Source organism: Microchirus variegatus (genome assembly GCF_963457635.1).
Source record: "Microchirus variegatus genome assembly, chromosome: 5".
Taxonomy (NCBI): Eukaryota; Metazoa; Chordata; class Actinopteri; order Pleuronectiformes; family Soleidae; genus Microchirus; species Microchirus variegatus.
The window spans coordinates 14,212,567-14,229,521 of NC_139806.1; the positions used below are offsets into that span (position 1 = coordinate 14,212,567).

The 16,955-nt window shown below is 38.3% G+C and overlaps 2 protein-coding genes across 2 annotated transcripts; both read left to right on the top strand.

Annotated features, from left to right (window-relative positions):
- Nucleotides 1-266: 266 nt before the first annotated feature.
- On the top strand, nt 267-5,749 carry cdc34b (cell division cycle 34 homolog b). The gene is made up of 5 exons (XM_083889150.1): nt 267-956; nt 1,809-1,895; nt 2,031-2,128; nt 3,123-3,257; nt 3,366-5,749. The coding sequence occupies exons 1-5, from the start codon at nt 771-773 to the stop codon at nt 3,574-3,576; spliced, it is 717 nt and encodes a 238-aa protein (XP_083745276.1). The 5' UTR covers nt 267-770; the 3' UTR covers nt 3,577-5,749.
- Nucleotides 5,750-7,494: 1,745 nt separating this feature from the next.
- On the top strand, nt 7,495-16,592 carry sirt6 (sirtuin 6; the record flags this gene model as incomplete). Its single annotated transcript, XM_083889148.1, has 8 exons — nt 7,495-7,572; nt 8,622-8,749; nt 11,274-11,456; nt 12,250-12,309; nt 13,629-13,724; nt 13,814-13,894; nt 15,159-15,282; nt 16,287-16,592. The coding sequence occupies exons 1-8, from the start codon at nt 7,507-7,509 to the stop codon at nt 16,590-16,592; spliced, it is 1,044 nt and encodes a 347-aa protein (XP_083745274.1). The 5' UTR covers nt 7,495-7,506.
- Nucleotides 16,593-16,955: the final 363 nt, after the last annotated feature.

Below are 16,955 nucleotides of genomic sequence, written 5' to 3' on the forward strand. Positions count from 1 at the left end.
GTTCTCTGAATTCGCGTTTAACACAATCTTTCAATGACAACATATCACCAACTTAACGAATTTGACATTTTATAAAGATATTATAAACAATCAACTCATTTCGTACGACCTGGCGTGGCTCCTCAGCTGCCTTTGGAGAATAAGTAATGATTACAGTTTAAATTGGACTACAAATACCAGACGACACACGACGCCATTGCCTGTTATGATGGGAGAGTGGACTCCTTTCAACAACAGTATTCTTTACTCAGTCATGTGAAAGGACATCCTCAACTATATTTTTCACCAAACCAAACTGATAAACTGTGGGGTTTTTTCCTACTCCGGCTCTATTGAGGAGTTAGAAACTGCGGTGAAGTGGGCTCCAGCTGCTCGGTAAGGTGGAGCTTGTCAGCTAGCTCAAATTAGCCTACAGTTACCAGTAGATTTACGGCTTATGTCCGAGGTTGCCCTGCCAGGTAGATCAACTAAAGCTGGAGGCACCGGTCAGCCACAATGGTCCTGCCAGTTCACCCATTATTGAGCATTGACGGTGATAAATAATTTATCCGGTTTGGGAACAAATCAACTCCTTTCAACGTCTTTGTTTGCGTGCGCGCAGCCTGGCTGGTTTGGCCTGTTTCATTGTCTCCGAAGATCGTAAGCACAGCCGTTGTTTTTCAGTGTCGGTACAGGTTGTTTTGGCTAGTTAGGCTAACTTCGCCCTGTTCGTGTAAACAACAGCTGTCTGCTTCAGATTATCGTTTAAAAAAAAACTATCAAAAACGAGTATGGCGCAACACGACTCATCTCATGTAGCCAGTTCACAAAAGGCACTTATGTTAGAGATGAAGAGCCTCCAAGAGGAGCCTGTCGAGGGTTTCAAAATAACACTGGTGGATGAGGCTGATTTGTACAACTGGGAAGTGGCCATTTTCGGACCCCCGAACACCCATTATGAAGGAGGGTATTTCAAGGTAAGAACACTGTATTGCAGCTTGTCTTTGCTACAGCTGTCACTCCAATATACAACCAGAGCTCGCCACAACAGCTACACGATCTACAAGTAGTAACACACAACATAAATATAAGAAAACACCATTAGATCAAGGAGGTGGAACATGTTTTTAAATATGTATAACATACTGATTGATTGTGTCTACAAAAAATCCACCGTTACCAACTTAAACATTTCCCCTTGTGTCCAGTAACCGTAGCTCCTCATAGATTAGTCATTTGGCTTATGCATATGTAGGTCCTCAAAACTACCTGGCAACCCCAGGAACAACACTCCAATATTTGGGTTACAGTACCTGTTTTAAACTCTAGTTGCATATCTTTCATATAGCCTAAGATTGTTGTTTTTCTATACAAATGTTCACTAGAAATATTGTCCTAATAAACATGATGTGTGTCATTAGTTAATCTTTTACAGAAAGCTTATGAACGCAAACCAAATTCTGGTAGAGCATGAACAGAAAGTTCAGCCTGTTTTATTTAATTTATGAATAAATTTTTTATATATATATTTCAGTATATTTTTAAAAGAATCACAAGAATATTACCAACTGTGGTTATTTTGCTTAGGGAAATTGACAGGGGAATGTTATAACATCTCATGCTTACATGGCACATAGTGATACGAAAGATTTATATCCCTATCGTAAAATAGACAGGCTCGCTCCAAAGCTATTCTAATTTAATTTCAGTGCTAAAAGTGGCACTAATATAAGACAATGTCGGCCATAAGATCCAAGTCTGTCATAAAAATACCAAAAATTATAGGCACACAGTGTACAGTCGAATTAAAAGAGCTCTTTGTGTTCTAGGCTCGGATTAAGTTCCCCATAGACTATCCATATTCTCCACCCACCTTCCGGTTCCTCACCAAGATGTGGCACCCCAACATCTATGAGGTAAAGTATCATAGACTTGTTTAATTTTATATTGCATGTTAGATCCGTCTTGTGCTTGTGCATGCTTTATTTATTTAAATAGCTGCCCTACAGTGGGCGGATAATACAAATAAGTGTTTATTTCTTCTGTTGTAGAATGGAGATGTGTGTATTTCTATACTGCACCCTCCAGTGGATGACCCACAGAGTGGAGAGCTGCCTTCAGAGAGATGGAATCCCACCCAGAATGTCCGGTTAGCACAACTACTCATTATCTCTCCCCTTATGTGTCTTTTTGTCTGGGTTTCTTCCTGCTTCATACTCTTTCAGCCACATGACTTGTTTCCTTATCACATGACATTTGTCTTTAGTGGAGAGTTCCCATAAACCCAACATTGAATCTATTTGTGGGAATTCAACACCACATGTGTAATGAGATATTTCTTGGCAGGAGTCATTGTCCTTTTGTTTGCCCATTGTTCATTATTTCTAGAACTATACACTGTATAGACATCGCAGCTCAGTTTAAAGTATTATATATTTGAATTCTTACCTTTAAACATAACACAAAGACATAAACAAACTGCAGTTCCTACCTCGTGTATAAAAGCTTTCCTTGGCCTCAAAATGTCTTCATTTCCTTCATGAGGGTTGCATTTGACATATTAAACCAAGCATCCAACCTGTTGTTTACCTGTAAATAGTATACAGTTTTCAATTGCCGAAAAGATATGAGCGTGATTAAGTATTGTTTCTGCCACAAAATTAGTTGATTTAATTCAGGAGGCACTATGTTGATAGATTATAGGTCACCCGTGACCTTTTACCAGCAATGCAATAAACGGAACCAAATAGATTTATTTTTTTTAAATGCATTTTTCTGATGGCCCAGTTGTCTTGTTCAAGGCTCCTAAATTTGTGTCAGTTTTTTTTGGCCCTTTGAAATAATACTTTTAATGCCTTTATGGATTCTTCATAATACTAATTCAAATAATATAACAATAATAAATTGTGTCTTAAAAATAATTCTGATGGGCATCTTCCACTATTTTAACTTGTTACCTAATAACAATTCATTTGCATTAAACATTACCCGTCCAGGCACACTGATACGAGAGAGGAAGTTAACCTTTTAAACAATACATGTTTACAATGGCCACATCTCTTATTTCTGAACAATATTTAGTGATTTTATTTTAGGTCAGCAAATTGTCACATCATGCCACTCATCTTTATTCTTTCCTCCAGGACCATTTTACTGAGCGTGATCTCACTGCTAAATGAACCCAACACCTTCTCTCCTGCAAATGTGGACGCTTCTGTCATGTACCGTAAATGGAGGGACAGCAAGGGCAAGGACCGTGAATATGTGGAAATCATTAGGTAAAATGTCAAACACTATGATCTCAGTGCACCAAATCTGAAGAAGTTTTTTTCCCCCCTATAGAGTCAGTTGTTGTTACTCATGTGTGTTCTATATCCTTCCCCCAGGAAACAAGTTTTGGCCACCAAAGCAGAAGCAGAGCGCGATGGCGTGAAAGTTCCCACCACACTGGCTGAGTACTGCGTCCGCACACGTGTCCCAGCCCCTGACGAAGGCTCTGACCTCTTCTATGACTATTACTATGATGATGACGATGTGGAGGGCGGGGATGGCGACTGCTGCTATGATGAAGATGACTCAGGGAACGAGGAGTCGTGACAAGCTTCTTTTTTTTTTGACAGTAATGCTGTCTAGCTGGCATATGCCACCCCCTATTTCTGCCTGGGTTGCCAGATATTCAAGGTCTACAACCATGAAAGATTTGAAGCTTCTCACTTCTAATACAGTGAAAATAGCTGTTTTTACCTAAACCTCTGAATTATTCTGGAGGTTTAAATCAATGTGTCATTGTGGAAGGGTCATACCTAGTAAGATTTGCACCAGCACAAAAGTTTATCCAGCTTTTATCACCATGTAAAACCTTACTTTGAGAGAATACCTTTATATTTTGAGTTATTAATTCCCCTGTATGGTCCACGATATTGTCGGTTTAATGTCGATGTCCACAACAGCATCATTTGCACTGGTGCAAACACTTCCAAACTTTTCTCAGTCTCTCTCTTTGCATATGTTTATTTCCCTAATTGTAATTGGCTCCCACCAACCAGTACTTGGTCTCAGTGAATGACTGAGGAGGACTAAATGCAGCCTGGACGTGTTGAGCAATGTGCTGCAAAAACATGGAATCTGATGTTTCAGTTTTACGGTCTGTCTTGATTCAACAGGACGGGACATGAATTGACACAAGACTGTGTTTTCAAAGTTCCTGTGCATGCCAGAACATCTTTGAAAAGCTTTGTGTCTCTTTTACTGATGGACAATTTGCCTACTTCATGATCTGATTTCAGCTGGATGATAAAATAGGCACTAAGAACGCGTGTCCTCTGGACCATCTGACGATTCTTTGTGAACATTTTTGCTAACATGATACTGATATTTGCTGTGTTTCCTCTGGTTATCGTTGGATGTATTTCTTTTATCATTTTGAGTGTGAGGTCATGTTATTTTACGTAGCTCAGATGTAAGTCGTGTAGGGTGACCAAGTTTTTCAGCGTCGGCTGGTGAGTGGGCAGAACTAATTACTGATCCAAGCTATATTCCTCCTTGTGTTTGCTGTCTGGGCAACCTGAAGGAGCCAAAGACCTAAACCAGTGTAAAAGAACACCCAAAGCGTTTTACGACTGTTTGTTGTACTCGTCTGTTTGTCTTTTCCTTGCAAGCTTTCTTATTTATTTTTATTCTTTCTTGGTTAGACCGTATGCTTGCAGTCTATGGCAATATTTAATAGCTAGACTGGATATAATAATAATAATAATGCATTTTTCAAGACACTCAAGGTCGCCGATATCAGATATCTGTAATTAAATTCTTCCTATCCACAATGACATTCTTCCTATCCACAATGTCATCATTCCCAGGACAAATGGCATCACTTTATGTCATTCATGTGTATTGGGCTTTCAATTTCAGATATCCACGACGACATTCTTCCTACCCACAATGACATTCTTCCTACCCACAATGTCATTCTTCCTAGGACAAATGACGTCACTTCTGTGCGGTTTCATTACATTTACCATAAATGTTATTATGACTAGTAACAATTGGATTGAAGCTATCTGAAATGGGAGTTTCTCCTAGAAAGAATTCTGTTGCAGATATTCAGAATGTTCATTCTAGATATCCAGAATGTAATTGTGGATATCTGAAATTGAAAGCCCAATACACATGAATGGCTAAAGTGACGTCATTTGTCCTAGGAAGTGAAATGACAATTGCGGATAGGAAGAATGTCTTTGTGGAACTAGGAAGAAATTAATAACGGATATCTGTAATGCATATCCAGTCTAGCTAGTAAATGTGAAAACGGCTTGCCATAGCAGTCTCTGATTGAGAATGATGATTAGGTTCGATTGGCAAAAGAAAAAAGCCATTGTAGGGGAAAGTGTTGGTCTAAAGGTGTTGATGCAGTATCAGTAAGGATTATTAGAGCGAAGAAGGCCACCTTATTTTATTTTGATTTCAGTTCTTTGTGTTAGCTGAACGTGAATAGGTTTTGATAGCAGTTTTAGAGTGTTTGGGTGTCTGTGTGTATTCTCGCATTACTCATTTTGATCATGTCATTTACTTAAATTGGTACATTGGTTCATAATAAATTTCTCAGGACAATGAATTACTTATGGCAACATTCAAACAGGTAAATATTTTCCCTCTGTCAGTGGTCTTCACTCTTGGTTTACAGGAACTTTAAGTGACATGCACATGTAGCTGTATTGATGGTCACCATGTTGTTTTACTCACCTGCATTTATTTTTTATTTTCTGCTATTTAAAAAAATAAAAAAAAATGTTCTGAAAAAGGAAGTTCTAAGTTTAAGCTCGGAAGTATTTAATCTACTATATATACTGAGTATTTTTGCTCTTTTTTTTGCAGAAACCTATTATATTACAATCTGGAGTGCTGTTAAAATAGCATACATTCATTTACTTTATGAATTTGAAAATAACTGCATTATGGGAGTAATGGTTTTATAGATTTTATATAGATTTCCCAAAGCTCAAATGACACATTTGAGCTTTGTTCTTAGGAACTGTGTATTCCATTTCATACTCCACTGAGATTTAGGATAGCAGAGATAGTCGAGGAGTAAGCTCAGGCAGTGTGAAATAGCTCTGAGACATAAACTGCCCCAGAGACATGATGACAGTTTTTAATAGACTTTAATCTCTTTGTTGTACTTCAAAATGTGATTGGGAACTTCAAACTGTGAAGGGCAGCATTGCCATCTAGTGTGCAGCCTTCTGGAGATTATTGGAAGAAGAAGAAGAATCAGTTGTCAAAGGGAAACACTAAAATACTGAAGAAAGTTCACTGTCGGAGTGCAAAAGTTAAAATACCACCAACTGAAAGAGTGAGGCAGCTCTGTATTTCCTAGGGCCTGTATCTTCTTTATAAGATTTTTCACACTAAGTAGATTTTAGACCATTAAATATTTGGATGCCTACATTTTAAATGGCCTCACATTCACACTCGGTCACAGACAACATGGGAAAAAGTGGGATAATGTTTCATATGTAAAGAAATTGTATGGACCTTGTTGTGCTCATTAACTTCTATTCTGTAAATTAATTCAATTGAAGGGCCCATATTAACCAAAGACACATGTCTTAAGTTGCCAAAAAGTGACTGCAGCTCCCAAAGCTTATTTTGACCTCAAAATTACTTCATGACTTCATTCACAAAGATTAAATTTGACCTGTTGAAATATCTCTAAATGGCCGGTACAAAACTTACAATGCAGAAGTTGTGATGAAGAGGTTGTTCTATCCCAAAATTAGTTGATCACACTCATCGGGGTTAATTTGACAGATTAGCATTCCCATAAACAGATTGAGATGCATGTAAAGGGCCAGTACATCGATTATCTTTCATGCCAAAAAAGTAATTGCACACATTTATTGAAATAAACTTGATTTTAAATGAGGAGCTATAAAGGAGCTATTATATAGCCGATGTTTGCTCTGTGATGGGCTCAACCCTGCACATTTTTATTTATTTAAACTTCTCATTTACTACACTGTACGGCATTTCAACATTTTGAGATAAACAAAATATAAATAACACAACAAAATTAAAAAATAATAATAATAAAAATAAACGAGGAGAAAGGAAAATAAAAAAGACTTTAAGTACTCTCTGAGGTCCATTAGATAATATAGATCTATTACTACACCATAAATAATATAATCTTGTAGTAACAACACTTTTGTTGTAGGTTAAATTAGTATATGTGTGTGTGTGTGTTAAATATGGCATATATGTAAATCTTTTGACGTCGCAATCAAAGTTATATTTACGACAAAAATATTGTAAGATAATATTTTGTATCTGACAAGTCCATACACCATACAAGCAGGTCTAACCATGGTCTAACTCAGGCATGGATGAATTATATGAACTCAGGGCGTCGCACAGTGATGAGGCAAGGCGTCGCACAGTGATGACGTCACGTAACACCCCGCTCAGCTTAAATCACACGGTAACAGCTTTCTGAACAAAAAAGAAACAATAAAAGCGAGAACAGCAACCATGTCTGTGAATTACGCTGCCGGGCTTTCGCCGTATGCAGACAAAGGCGTCTGCGGACTTCCCGAGGTAAATAAAACACACCTACCTACCGACCTAGCTCTGTTTAGCTAACGTTGCTAGCAGGCTAGCCGAGAATATCTAGTTTCCGTGCAGTGCACAGTATATAAGGTAAAGATAGAGAAAATGTATCCCTGCTGAAAACGACGTAAAGACACAAATCTACTCTATGTTTGAGATTGTACATGTCCGGGGAATGTTCACACATCAACGGTTTGCTTAGATATATATGTATGCTGTATGTTATTTATCCTAAATACAGAAATCGTAACCTTTGCAGATGATGCTCAGACTGGAAAAAGAGAATGACGTTGTGCAATTGGAGAGATTTAGTAGTTTGTGTTGTGTGAACAGATTTTTAGCAAATGTCTTATCCTTATGGGAGTATTTACGTTCTGTACAACCATACAGTGTACAATAACGCTGTGATGGAGATATGACCTGCGATACATAAACGCAAATACTTTAATAGGAAGTGTTAATGTCTTTCTGCTTCAGGTTTGCTGCTATCGTTATTGAAACTCGGGGTTATTTGCATTCGAACACAATGATTATGTCTCAATGCCCCCCATAAAACATTTTCAACTACTCTGAATAAAAACATCCCTTTCTAACTGAATTGTAATAGTATATTTGATCACATTTGAAGTAAGAAAACTAGCACGAGGGGTGATCTACATCATTTATTATCTTTTGGAATGTATGTATTGATGCTATCCGTGACAACAATACATTTTTGATACATTTCACAGTCCTTATTTATAAAGTTGTACATTTATTTAGTGTAATTAATCCTCCATGTTGATATGAAACATTTGCCCCAATTATTATTAATAAATAAATGAATAACAAAAGCAATAATATAATAGCAGTTCATACAAAACCAGTGACATGAAACATCACACAGATACAATCTTTGAAATCTTGTCTGGATATGACAATGTTGTTTTTGTTATTCCCAGGCTTTATATTATTAAAGAAATAATGATCTGATCTTAAGTTACTGTGCAAGCTCTGTGAGATGAAGTCACTGTCACTGTATTTTGTGTGTGTGGCAGGTATTTGATAATCCTGAGGAGCTAAAGGTGAAGGTGGGGACTCTCGCCCAGTTGATTAAAGAGTCTCAATCCCTCGTTGTCCACTCCGGAGCAGGAATCAGCACCTCAGTAGGAATCCCTGACTTCAGGTGAGACGCAATCAAATGCACGTCACTTCAGGTCTGTTTTCCCCTCCCAAACAGCCACAGATGATGTTTAACTCAGCTGGATATAACACAATCAAACCTTCAATCAAACCAACGGCTTGATTGTTATGCTTCTTCATTCATACATACTTGTTTCAGCTACCTTCTGATTACGGGTCGCCACAGTGAATTTACTCAAATTATTGGATTATTGAATGTTATTTCTTTCTTAGCAGGATGATAATCACATCTACTGATGTGACTGTCAAACCAGTTTCGCAGAGTGCAGGCAATCAATACAGCACTGGAAAGTAAATGTTTCCTCACTATTTCGCTACAAAATGTTTGCAGAGGTTTGATGACCATTTATATCATATTGCTCCTGTCCAACATCATTTATGATCTCAATCTATTTCCACTGCAATGTGGAAATAACACAAAGTGGACTGACCTTGTGTTGATACACTGTACCTTTCTTACTGTACGTCTGCCATATGTTAAGTTTTAAGATTTTTAGAATAGCTGAATCTGACGTTCTTGTTCAAAAAGAACATTCTGTTACTACTGTCAAAAACAAATGGATATCCTTTTGTTCAAGTCTGTAATTCACATTTTCTTAACATTAAAAACATGTCAGTATACTGTTTATAAACATAAACAGTATATTGGCATTACTCTTGCAGCAGATGCCAATGGCCCAGTGTTTGAGCAGAACAGATACAATGAAAAGGACAATTGTGTGTCTGACAGGTCAGACGCAGAAGCATTGAGATTATTGCAGTCATTCTGAAGACTGCTGCAAATGCAGAACAGGACAAACCATTCTCCTGCTCAGCCCAGTAAGAGAGGAGAAAATTACACTTACTGCATAGTACCATTTCATATTTTTGTCAGACTTGAAAAAAAATGAAATTGTATCTATAGTGGAGATATATGGAGAGTTTCCTGTTTTGAATTTCAAAGAGTTACTGTTTGCCTGGTGGTTAAATGAATAGTCAACTAGTTCATACTCTGACTATCTCATACTAGTTTCCTCTTAGGATTTTTCTATCAGCACTCTAATTATAAAGCACACTGTTACGAGTAGGACTGCGACAACTCATTTTTTAAATATTGCATTAGGATCAACCCGGCACTGTTTAACCGAAACAGTTTGCATAATGCATTGCAAACTGAACTACATCACTCTAGGATTTCTATTTTTTCTGCAGATTTGACTTTGTAGCTCAGTTGGCTGCTAAATCAATAACATATGAGTTCACTGATGTCACCTGAAATTATCTATTTTCACAAGGCGTTGGTAAAAAATATTGATTTGGTGATATATCCTAGTCTGTCCTCATACGATACGATAATGACGCCTGGGCAAATATCGATATTTTAATTATATACGTCCAGATAGTCCTTGCCAGTTTCACTCGCCATTCATTCATTTTTTAAAACCACTTCACAGTTTATTTTACAAACATGGATGTAAACTGCATGGTGGATACATTCAACAACAAGGCCATAACTTCTTCCACAGCACTGTTGGTTAGACACAATGACGTCTTAGCTTTGTCTCCTAGTTTCTTTTGTAGTACCACTACTTTCCCAGATGGGGGTGGTACCTGTATGTTATTTGTCAGGAGCAGCCCTCTTTCAACAATAAGCGAATTTACAATGTGTGTTTTTATGGAAAACACAATTTGCTACTGACATCAGAGGTTTGACATGCAAAATAGAAAACCTAACATACACTTGAATGACAGGTGCTTTCCTATGTGAATTCACATTGGCATGCCTGGAAAGGTTGTACCTGACTAATTTGGTAGCTGTGCCTGTGAGGCAGGTAGAAGCGACCTTGGATGACAATATAATTGAAGCTAAGGATTTTCATCAAGCGTACTAGTGCAATTTATATTCACACACACATACACACACGCACCAATGCACATGATCCAGCTGTGTGTAAGAAATTCAGCAGCTTGCCCCATTTACCAGCCTTACAGATCCTCTGTGGCTTTCATGTCCTGCAGCATCTCTCATGGTGATAAGCATGTAAGTAATAAATGATGTAGGTGCCTCTCCATTAATGCTGGAATGTCTTTGAACTGGTATTGGCTCAGCAGGCGGTGAAATGTACTGGCGATGAGACATGGGGCTGTTTGAGTTCACACAGAAAGCAAGAGATGAGACTGTTGTGGCTGCATTTGAGGATACGGAAGATTATTTCCCTTGTTTGATGTGTAAAGATAAGTTATGTGTCCTTGAAGTAATTTGCAATAGTCAATGCCAGAGCTGACAGCAGCACCGTGTTCATTTTTAACTCAGACGCTCAACACTGACTGGTTAATTAAAAACTAATCAGCTGACGAATGGTGCGTGCAACAAATTATTTAATATATTTTGGTGTTAACTGTTTGATGTTTGATATAGTTTATTGTATTTTCTTTGTACATTTTAAAGCAGGAGAATCTGTGCTGTCCCAAGTATTGAAAAGAAGTATCTGCCTGCTATGGGTTTTCACCAATATTTTCTGTTTCAGGGGTCCAAAGGGGGTTTGGACATTAGAAGAAAAGGGTGAGTCACCTCACTTCAACACCACATTTGAAGACGCTCAGCCCAGCTTAACTCACTTGGCCCTCCTGGGCCTGCAGAGGGCCGGATACCTCAAGTATCTCATCAGCCAGAATGTGGATGGCCTGCATGTCCGATCAGGATTCCCCAGGTAACAGATTTTTTTTTTAATTCAACTTATATTAATGTATGCACTGATGATTACAGTGTCTAATGAATCAAACTTGCAGTTGAACAACATAAGTATACTCAGCGTAAATTCCATAACATCCAAATCTGTAACTTTCCTATGACATCAGCAGTCAAAAACTTTTTCCCCCTTTCGAGTAAAATAGATGACCTGACAAAAAAAAATCATATCAAATATCTCAAAGTGTAATGTGTCAGATTGTCATGTGAGTAACTAACATTGCATTGCGCCACCTACTGGCAACAGGAAGTACACCTTCAGTAACATTGTTTCATTTACATGAAGCTTTCATGAGTGTGGTCAACATTTGCTGTACTCTGACAAATTATTTGTGACCTCTCTCTAGGGCCACGTAATGGCCATTGCGGTCTGACATGTAAGGGGAGTGCAAGGGCTTGCAACCCTATTTTATTTCTTAAATCCAGACTCTTTTTTTTTTTTGTCTGGAGACCATTTCATAGCGCTCCCTTTTATTTTTATTCTGTCTAGGCAGCACATTGGCAGCTCTCTGAGGAGACAGCAAAGAAACGTATGAAGTAAACTGGTACATGCGCAAGTTCAGGGTGGAGCTATAGAGCACATAAATAAGAGTAGTTCAAAAAAAATTGATCAGAGCAGAAGTTTGAGAGAAGTACTGAGACAAACTTGTGTAGATGAATCCTGACATTAACATTAACTTTAACAATGATCTAAGAGAATATTGTGTTTGTGATCTTTTTTTTGCCTTTGTGGACTTTCTCTCTTTCTCTATTAGGGATATGTTATCAGAGCTTCATGGAAACATGTTTGTGGAGGAGTGTGAGAAATGTGGCCGGTATGTTTGCACCCATACATGCACTAAACATCACCCACATTATTTTTTGATTTCTCCCAAAGCTCTAATCTTTACAAGCTGCTGTTTTTACAGATTTTCACGAGCAATTTAACGAAGTATAACAGCATAAGAGTTTCTTTTCAGTGTATACCAGGCTGTACAGCATCTTAGCTTTATTGCATCTTGTGGGAGATTTGTTGCACAATGTTGGCATACCAACATCTTCGACCTAGTTTTGACATCCGTCCTGATTAATCTGGATCAATCATATCCAGATTGGGTTACGTATGATCTATGAACACGAACATCCTGAGTGCGCCCTTAAATCCAGTAATAGAAACCACATTCAGAGGTGGTTTGGGGATTACGATTTACATTCCTGAGAATGCACGAACACAGTCCTTCCTCAGGACAGATTAGAGACCGCCTCATCAGCTGTCATCATCTGATCCACAGCAGTTACAGTTATTTAAAATTAGGCAGCAATCATACAGTATTTTATTTGCCACCAATCAATATTAACATTGACAATTTCAGACATTGTACAGCAGCGTGAGTAGAGTTTTTTGATTCTATCAAGCTCTTTTTGTCTCTCTCTCTATCTCTCTGTCACTCACACTGAAATACACTGACGGCAGACACATATGTGCATATATCAGACTCGTTAAAACATGATGTTGTTCTTTTAAACAGTCATGACATTGGTGCATATTTGAATAAAGGGACAGGGACACCAGATCAGACCTTATGTGGTCACAGGAGACATTTAGTCAGCAGCATTTCAGACAACAGCAACAGCCCCCTAAGATTTTCACACATCGCAGGTATCCATAGAAAGTAAAAGGCTAAAAGCTTTCAGAGGCACCTATGTGACTGTAAACCTCTCATCATTAAGAGAGGTAAGAAGAGAAAGGCCAAACTTGTTAAAGAACACATGAAGTACACAGGCATTAGTTTAGATACTAAAAACACAGTTGTTGATTTATGAAGCTGAAAATCTGCATATAAGAAAGGGGTGAATTTGTAGACTCTCTCCGTATTTGCTAATTAAATCACAGAAAATGTTCATTAAATCTCCATTTCTATCACACCAATCCAAATTTGTGCTAAATAACAAATGCATGGGAGGCACCCCATACTAAATGAGGCTCTTATTCATCATTGACCAGCTGCTCCACAGTCTGACTTATTCAAATGGAAATTCCAGCTGGGCAATACTGAGCCTTTCACAGAGTGCTTATTATCTCAAATTGATTGCAGGACGGTGACAAGGGTTTCATTGTCGTGTGTCAAATCAAAGTTTTTCTTTTTTCTCCCAGGCAGTTTGTCAGAGAAAAAGTGATCGGTGTGATGGGCCTGAAGCCGACAGGACGTTACTGTGATGTGGTTCGCTCCAGAGGACTTAGAGCCTGCAGGTAACACCTGTGGTTTTGTGCATTTTGATTAATATAGTTGACTTTGGCAGATTTATTATATTGTATTGTGTGAATTCTTTTCACAACAGAGGGAAACTAATTAGCACCATTCTGGACTGGGAGGATGCTCTGCCTGACAGAGACCTGAACAAAGCAGAAGAAGCCAGTCGGTGAGACAAACAAACGATGTAGTTTGTGCCCTTTTACATTATATTATTGTTCCTTTTTTGTTTGATTTAGCAGCTGTTTTGGTAAATTATTAGCATAAAGTACACTTCCGTTCAAAAGTTTGGGGTCACTTAGAAATGTCCTTATTTTTTAAGGAAAAACACTTTTTTTTCAATGAATATAACATCAAATGTATCAGAAATACATTCTATACATTGTTAATGTGGTAAACGACTATTCTAGGTACAAACGTCTGGTTTTTAATGGAATATGTACATAGGTGTATAGAGGCCTATTTCCAGCAACCATCTCTCCAGTGTTCTAATGGTACATTGTGTTTGCTAATCACGTTAGAAGGCTATTGGATGATTAGAAAACCCTTGGAAACCCTTGTGCAATGATGTTAGCACAGCTGAAAACAGTTTTGCTCGTTCTTTGACGAAAGCAACGTTTGAAGGGCAAAATTATTATTTTGAATAAAAATCCTTATTTCTTGTCAATGTATTCAATATATTTTCTATTCATTTTTCTCATTTTCAACTCTTTCGATGAATAAAAGTGTGACTTTTAATGGAAAACACAAAAAAATTGTATAGGTGACCTCAAACCTTTGAACGGTAGCGTATATACTGTATTTATTTCTATACTGGCTTCCTCTGTTTCATGTTAAAAGAACGCAGGCTGTTGGTTATATCTTTGAATGTCCTCCTGAAAACTGTGAAGCAATGCGTTGTAGTGATGTATTTCCCTCATGTTACATCTGGCTGTGTCATCTGCCTCCTGATTGTCTGCTTTAATCTCTCCTTTGGCCTCTCATGTGTCAGTATTTCATCTCTATCAACCACAAGAAAAACATTTCCTGTTTGTCTACAATAATACAAGATGAATTAGTTGCATGTTGCATCGTTTAGAGGTCGTTTGTGCTGTGATTCTGATGTAACAGGAGAGATTTGGTCAATTTAAAAATGTTTCCTGTGAAACCGTAAGGCAGTTATTTTAATTATTGATTTGTCTTCCAATCAATTTCATGATTTCATCTTTCTTCTGCAAACTGTAGAAAGCATTGAAAACTATCACACTTACCATGATACGTTTGCTTCAAAAAGAAAATCAGAGATAACTGTTCAAAGTCAAAACTTTTATTGTTGTCCTGATGAGTTGTTTTGTATTTTAGGAGATGAATTCTAGCTGATTATCAGATAAGAAGACTGAATAGTGGTTGTTGATTAATGTGTGACTCGTGTCTCTGCTGCTGTTGGCTCCCAGACAAGCAGACCTGGCACTGACCCTCGGCACATCCTTGCAGATCAAACCCAGTGGAGACCTTCCACTGCTCACCAAGCGCAAAGGAGGGAAAATAGTCATTGTCAACCTGCAGCCGACCAAACACGTGAGTCTCACACGTCCACCTCCACCACACACATATTTACATGGAAGCCAGGATTGCCTTAAATTTCAATTTCAAACTTAAAGGGGAAATATTATGCAAAATCAACTTTTTAATAATTTAAATCCTTATATTTGGGACTCTGGAGGTCCTATCAGTCGGCAAAGTGTGAAAAAAGATGACTCACTCATGTTTTTGTGGTCCTCCTCAGTCTAAGTACAGGAGATGAAACACGATGTTGACTTCCGCGCTCACTGGGACGTCACATTGTGTTAAATGCCTGGAATTGTTGTCTCGCGGAGCTCCGCTTTGTCCGTAAAACACACGAGAGTGCTGGCGAAGGGCAACGGTATCCGAAAAAAAAGGAAGTCCGTGAAAAGTTCTATTCTTGGCTCCACAGTGCAGCACAGAGTTCTACACAAACTTCCAGCCTCAGAGGATTTATCTGTTCAGTGGATACATGTTATATATGATGGCAATGTGCCTGCTAGAGCCTGCAAATGATCACTTTTCCAAATGCTTCCAAACTTTTTTTTTTTTAAAGAGATACTACTAAACAGAGCGTTCTGAACAGGGCTGTTTTGGCAGGGTGATTGAACTGCTGTGGTGCGGGGTATTTTGACCAAAGCAGGTTACAGACATGTTCAATAGGACACCAGGGAACTAGGTTAACTAGGTCATTTCCTGTTCCTTAAGTTTAGTTTTCCTTTTTTTTAAGGTGGATCTTTAAGGTGGACCTAAAGAGATACTACTAAACAGAGTATTCTGAACAGGGCTGTTTTGGCTGATTGATTGAACTGCTTTGACCAAAGCATGTCACAGACATGTTCATTAGGACACCAGGGAACTAGTTTAACCTGGAGAAATTGGGTATAATATGACTCCTTTAAACTTCCTTACTTACTTTAAATTTCTGAACACAAATCAATGTCTGGTAGAAACGGCGTTTATTATTTTAAAGACATGCTGCAACTTCCTGCAAGTGTGTTGTCATTTTTTACTTTCAGGACAAGCATGCACACCTGCGTATCAACGGTTATGTGGACAATGTTATGAAGCAGCTGATGGAGCTGCTGGGATTGGACATCCCAAAGTGGGAAGGACCGACTCTCTGCGAAAGCTCCACAGCCGCATCTGAGACCACGGCCGACGTCAAACCGCCATGTGCAGTGACTGCAAAGGGAAAGGTGAAAAAGGAACTCATTAAGGAGGAGAGGAAAAGAGAGGCATTGTCATCAGTGGATGATGGGAGCATTAAGGAGGAGGTGGTTTCAGTAAAGCGAGAGAAAACAGACTCTGGCAGTGATACATAAAGAGAAATAGCCTGAGGTGTTTTTCTTTTCACAATAACACCTCAACACGAACTCATCCAGGAAAAAGGTTTACAAGCAACAGTGCTCAGTTTCATCACCTTTACAGAGGAGGAAGGCTCTTAACATCCACCAGCCTCTGGAGCACAGACTTGTATTGTTTTGCTTTTTCAATCCTAGATTTTTCACACTTACGTTTACAGCTGTGATGGACACTTGTGAAGCTCGCTCACTCCAATGAAGTCTCACAACTTGACATGCTTATTTTATAAGGAAGATGTTTGTTTAGCAGATTATTTTTGAACTCCGCCAACGAGGTATATGTTTGTCTGTCTGTCTGTTAGCAACATAACTCGAAAAGTCACA

Coding starts and splice junctions, on each gene's coding strand:
- cdc34b (XM_083889150.1), top strand. CDS start 771: ATGGCGCAACACGACTCATCTCATGTAGCCAGTTCACAAAAGGCACTT. Junction 1,896..2,030: donor GGCACCCCAACATCTATGAG/GTAAAGTATCAT, acceptor CTTCTGTTGTAG/AATGGAGATGTGTGTATTTC. Junction 2,129..3,122: donor AATCCCACCCAGAATGTCCG/GTTAGCACAACT, acceptor TCTTTCCTCCAG/GACCATTTTACTGAGCGTGA.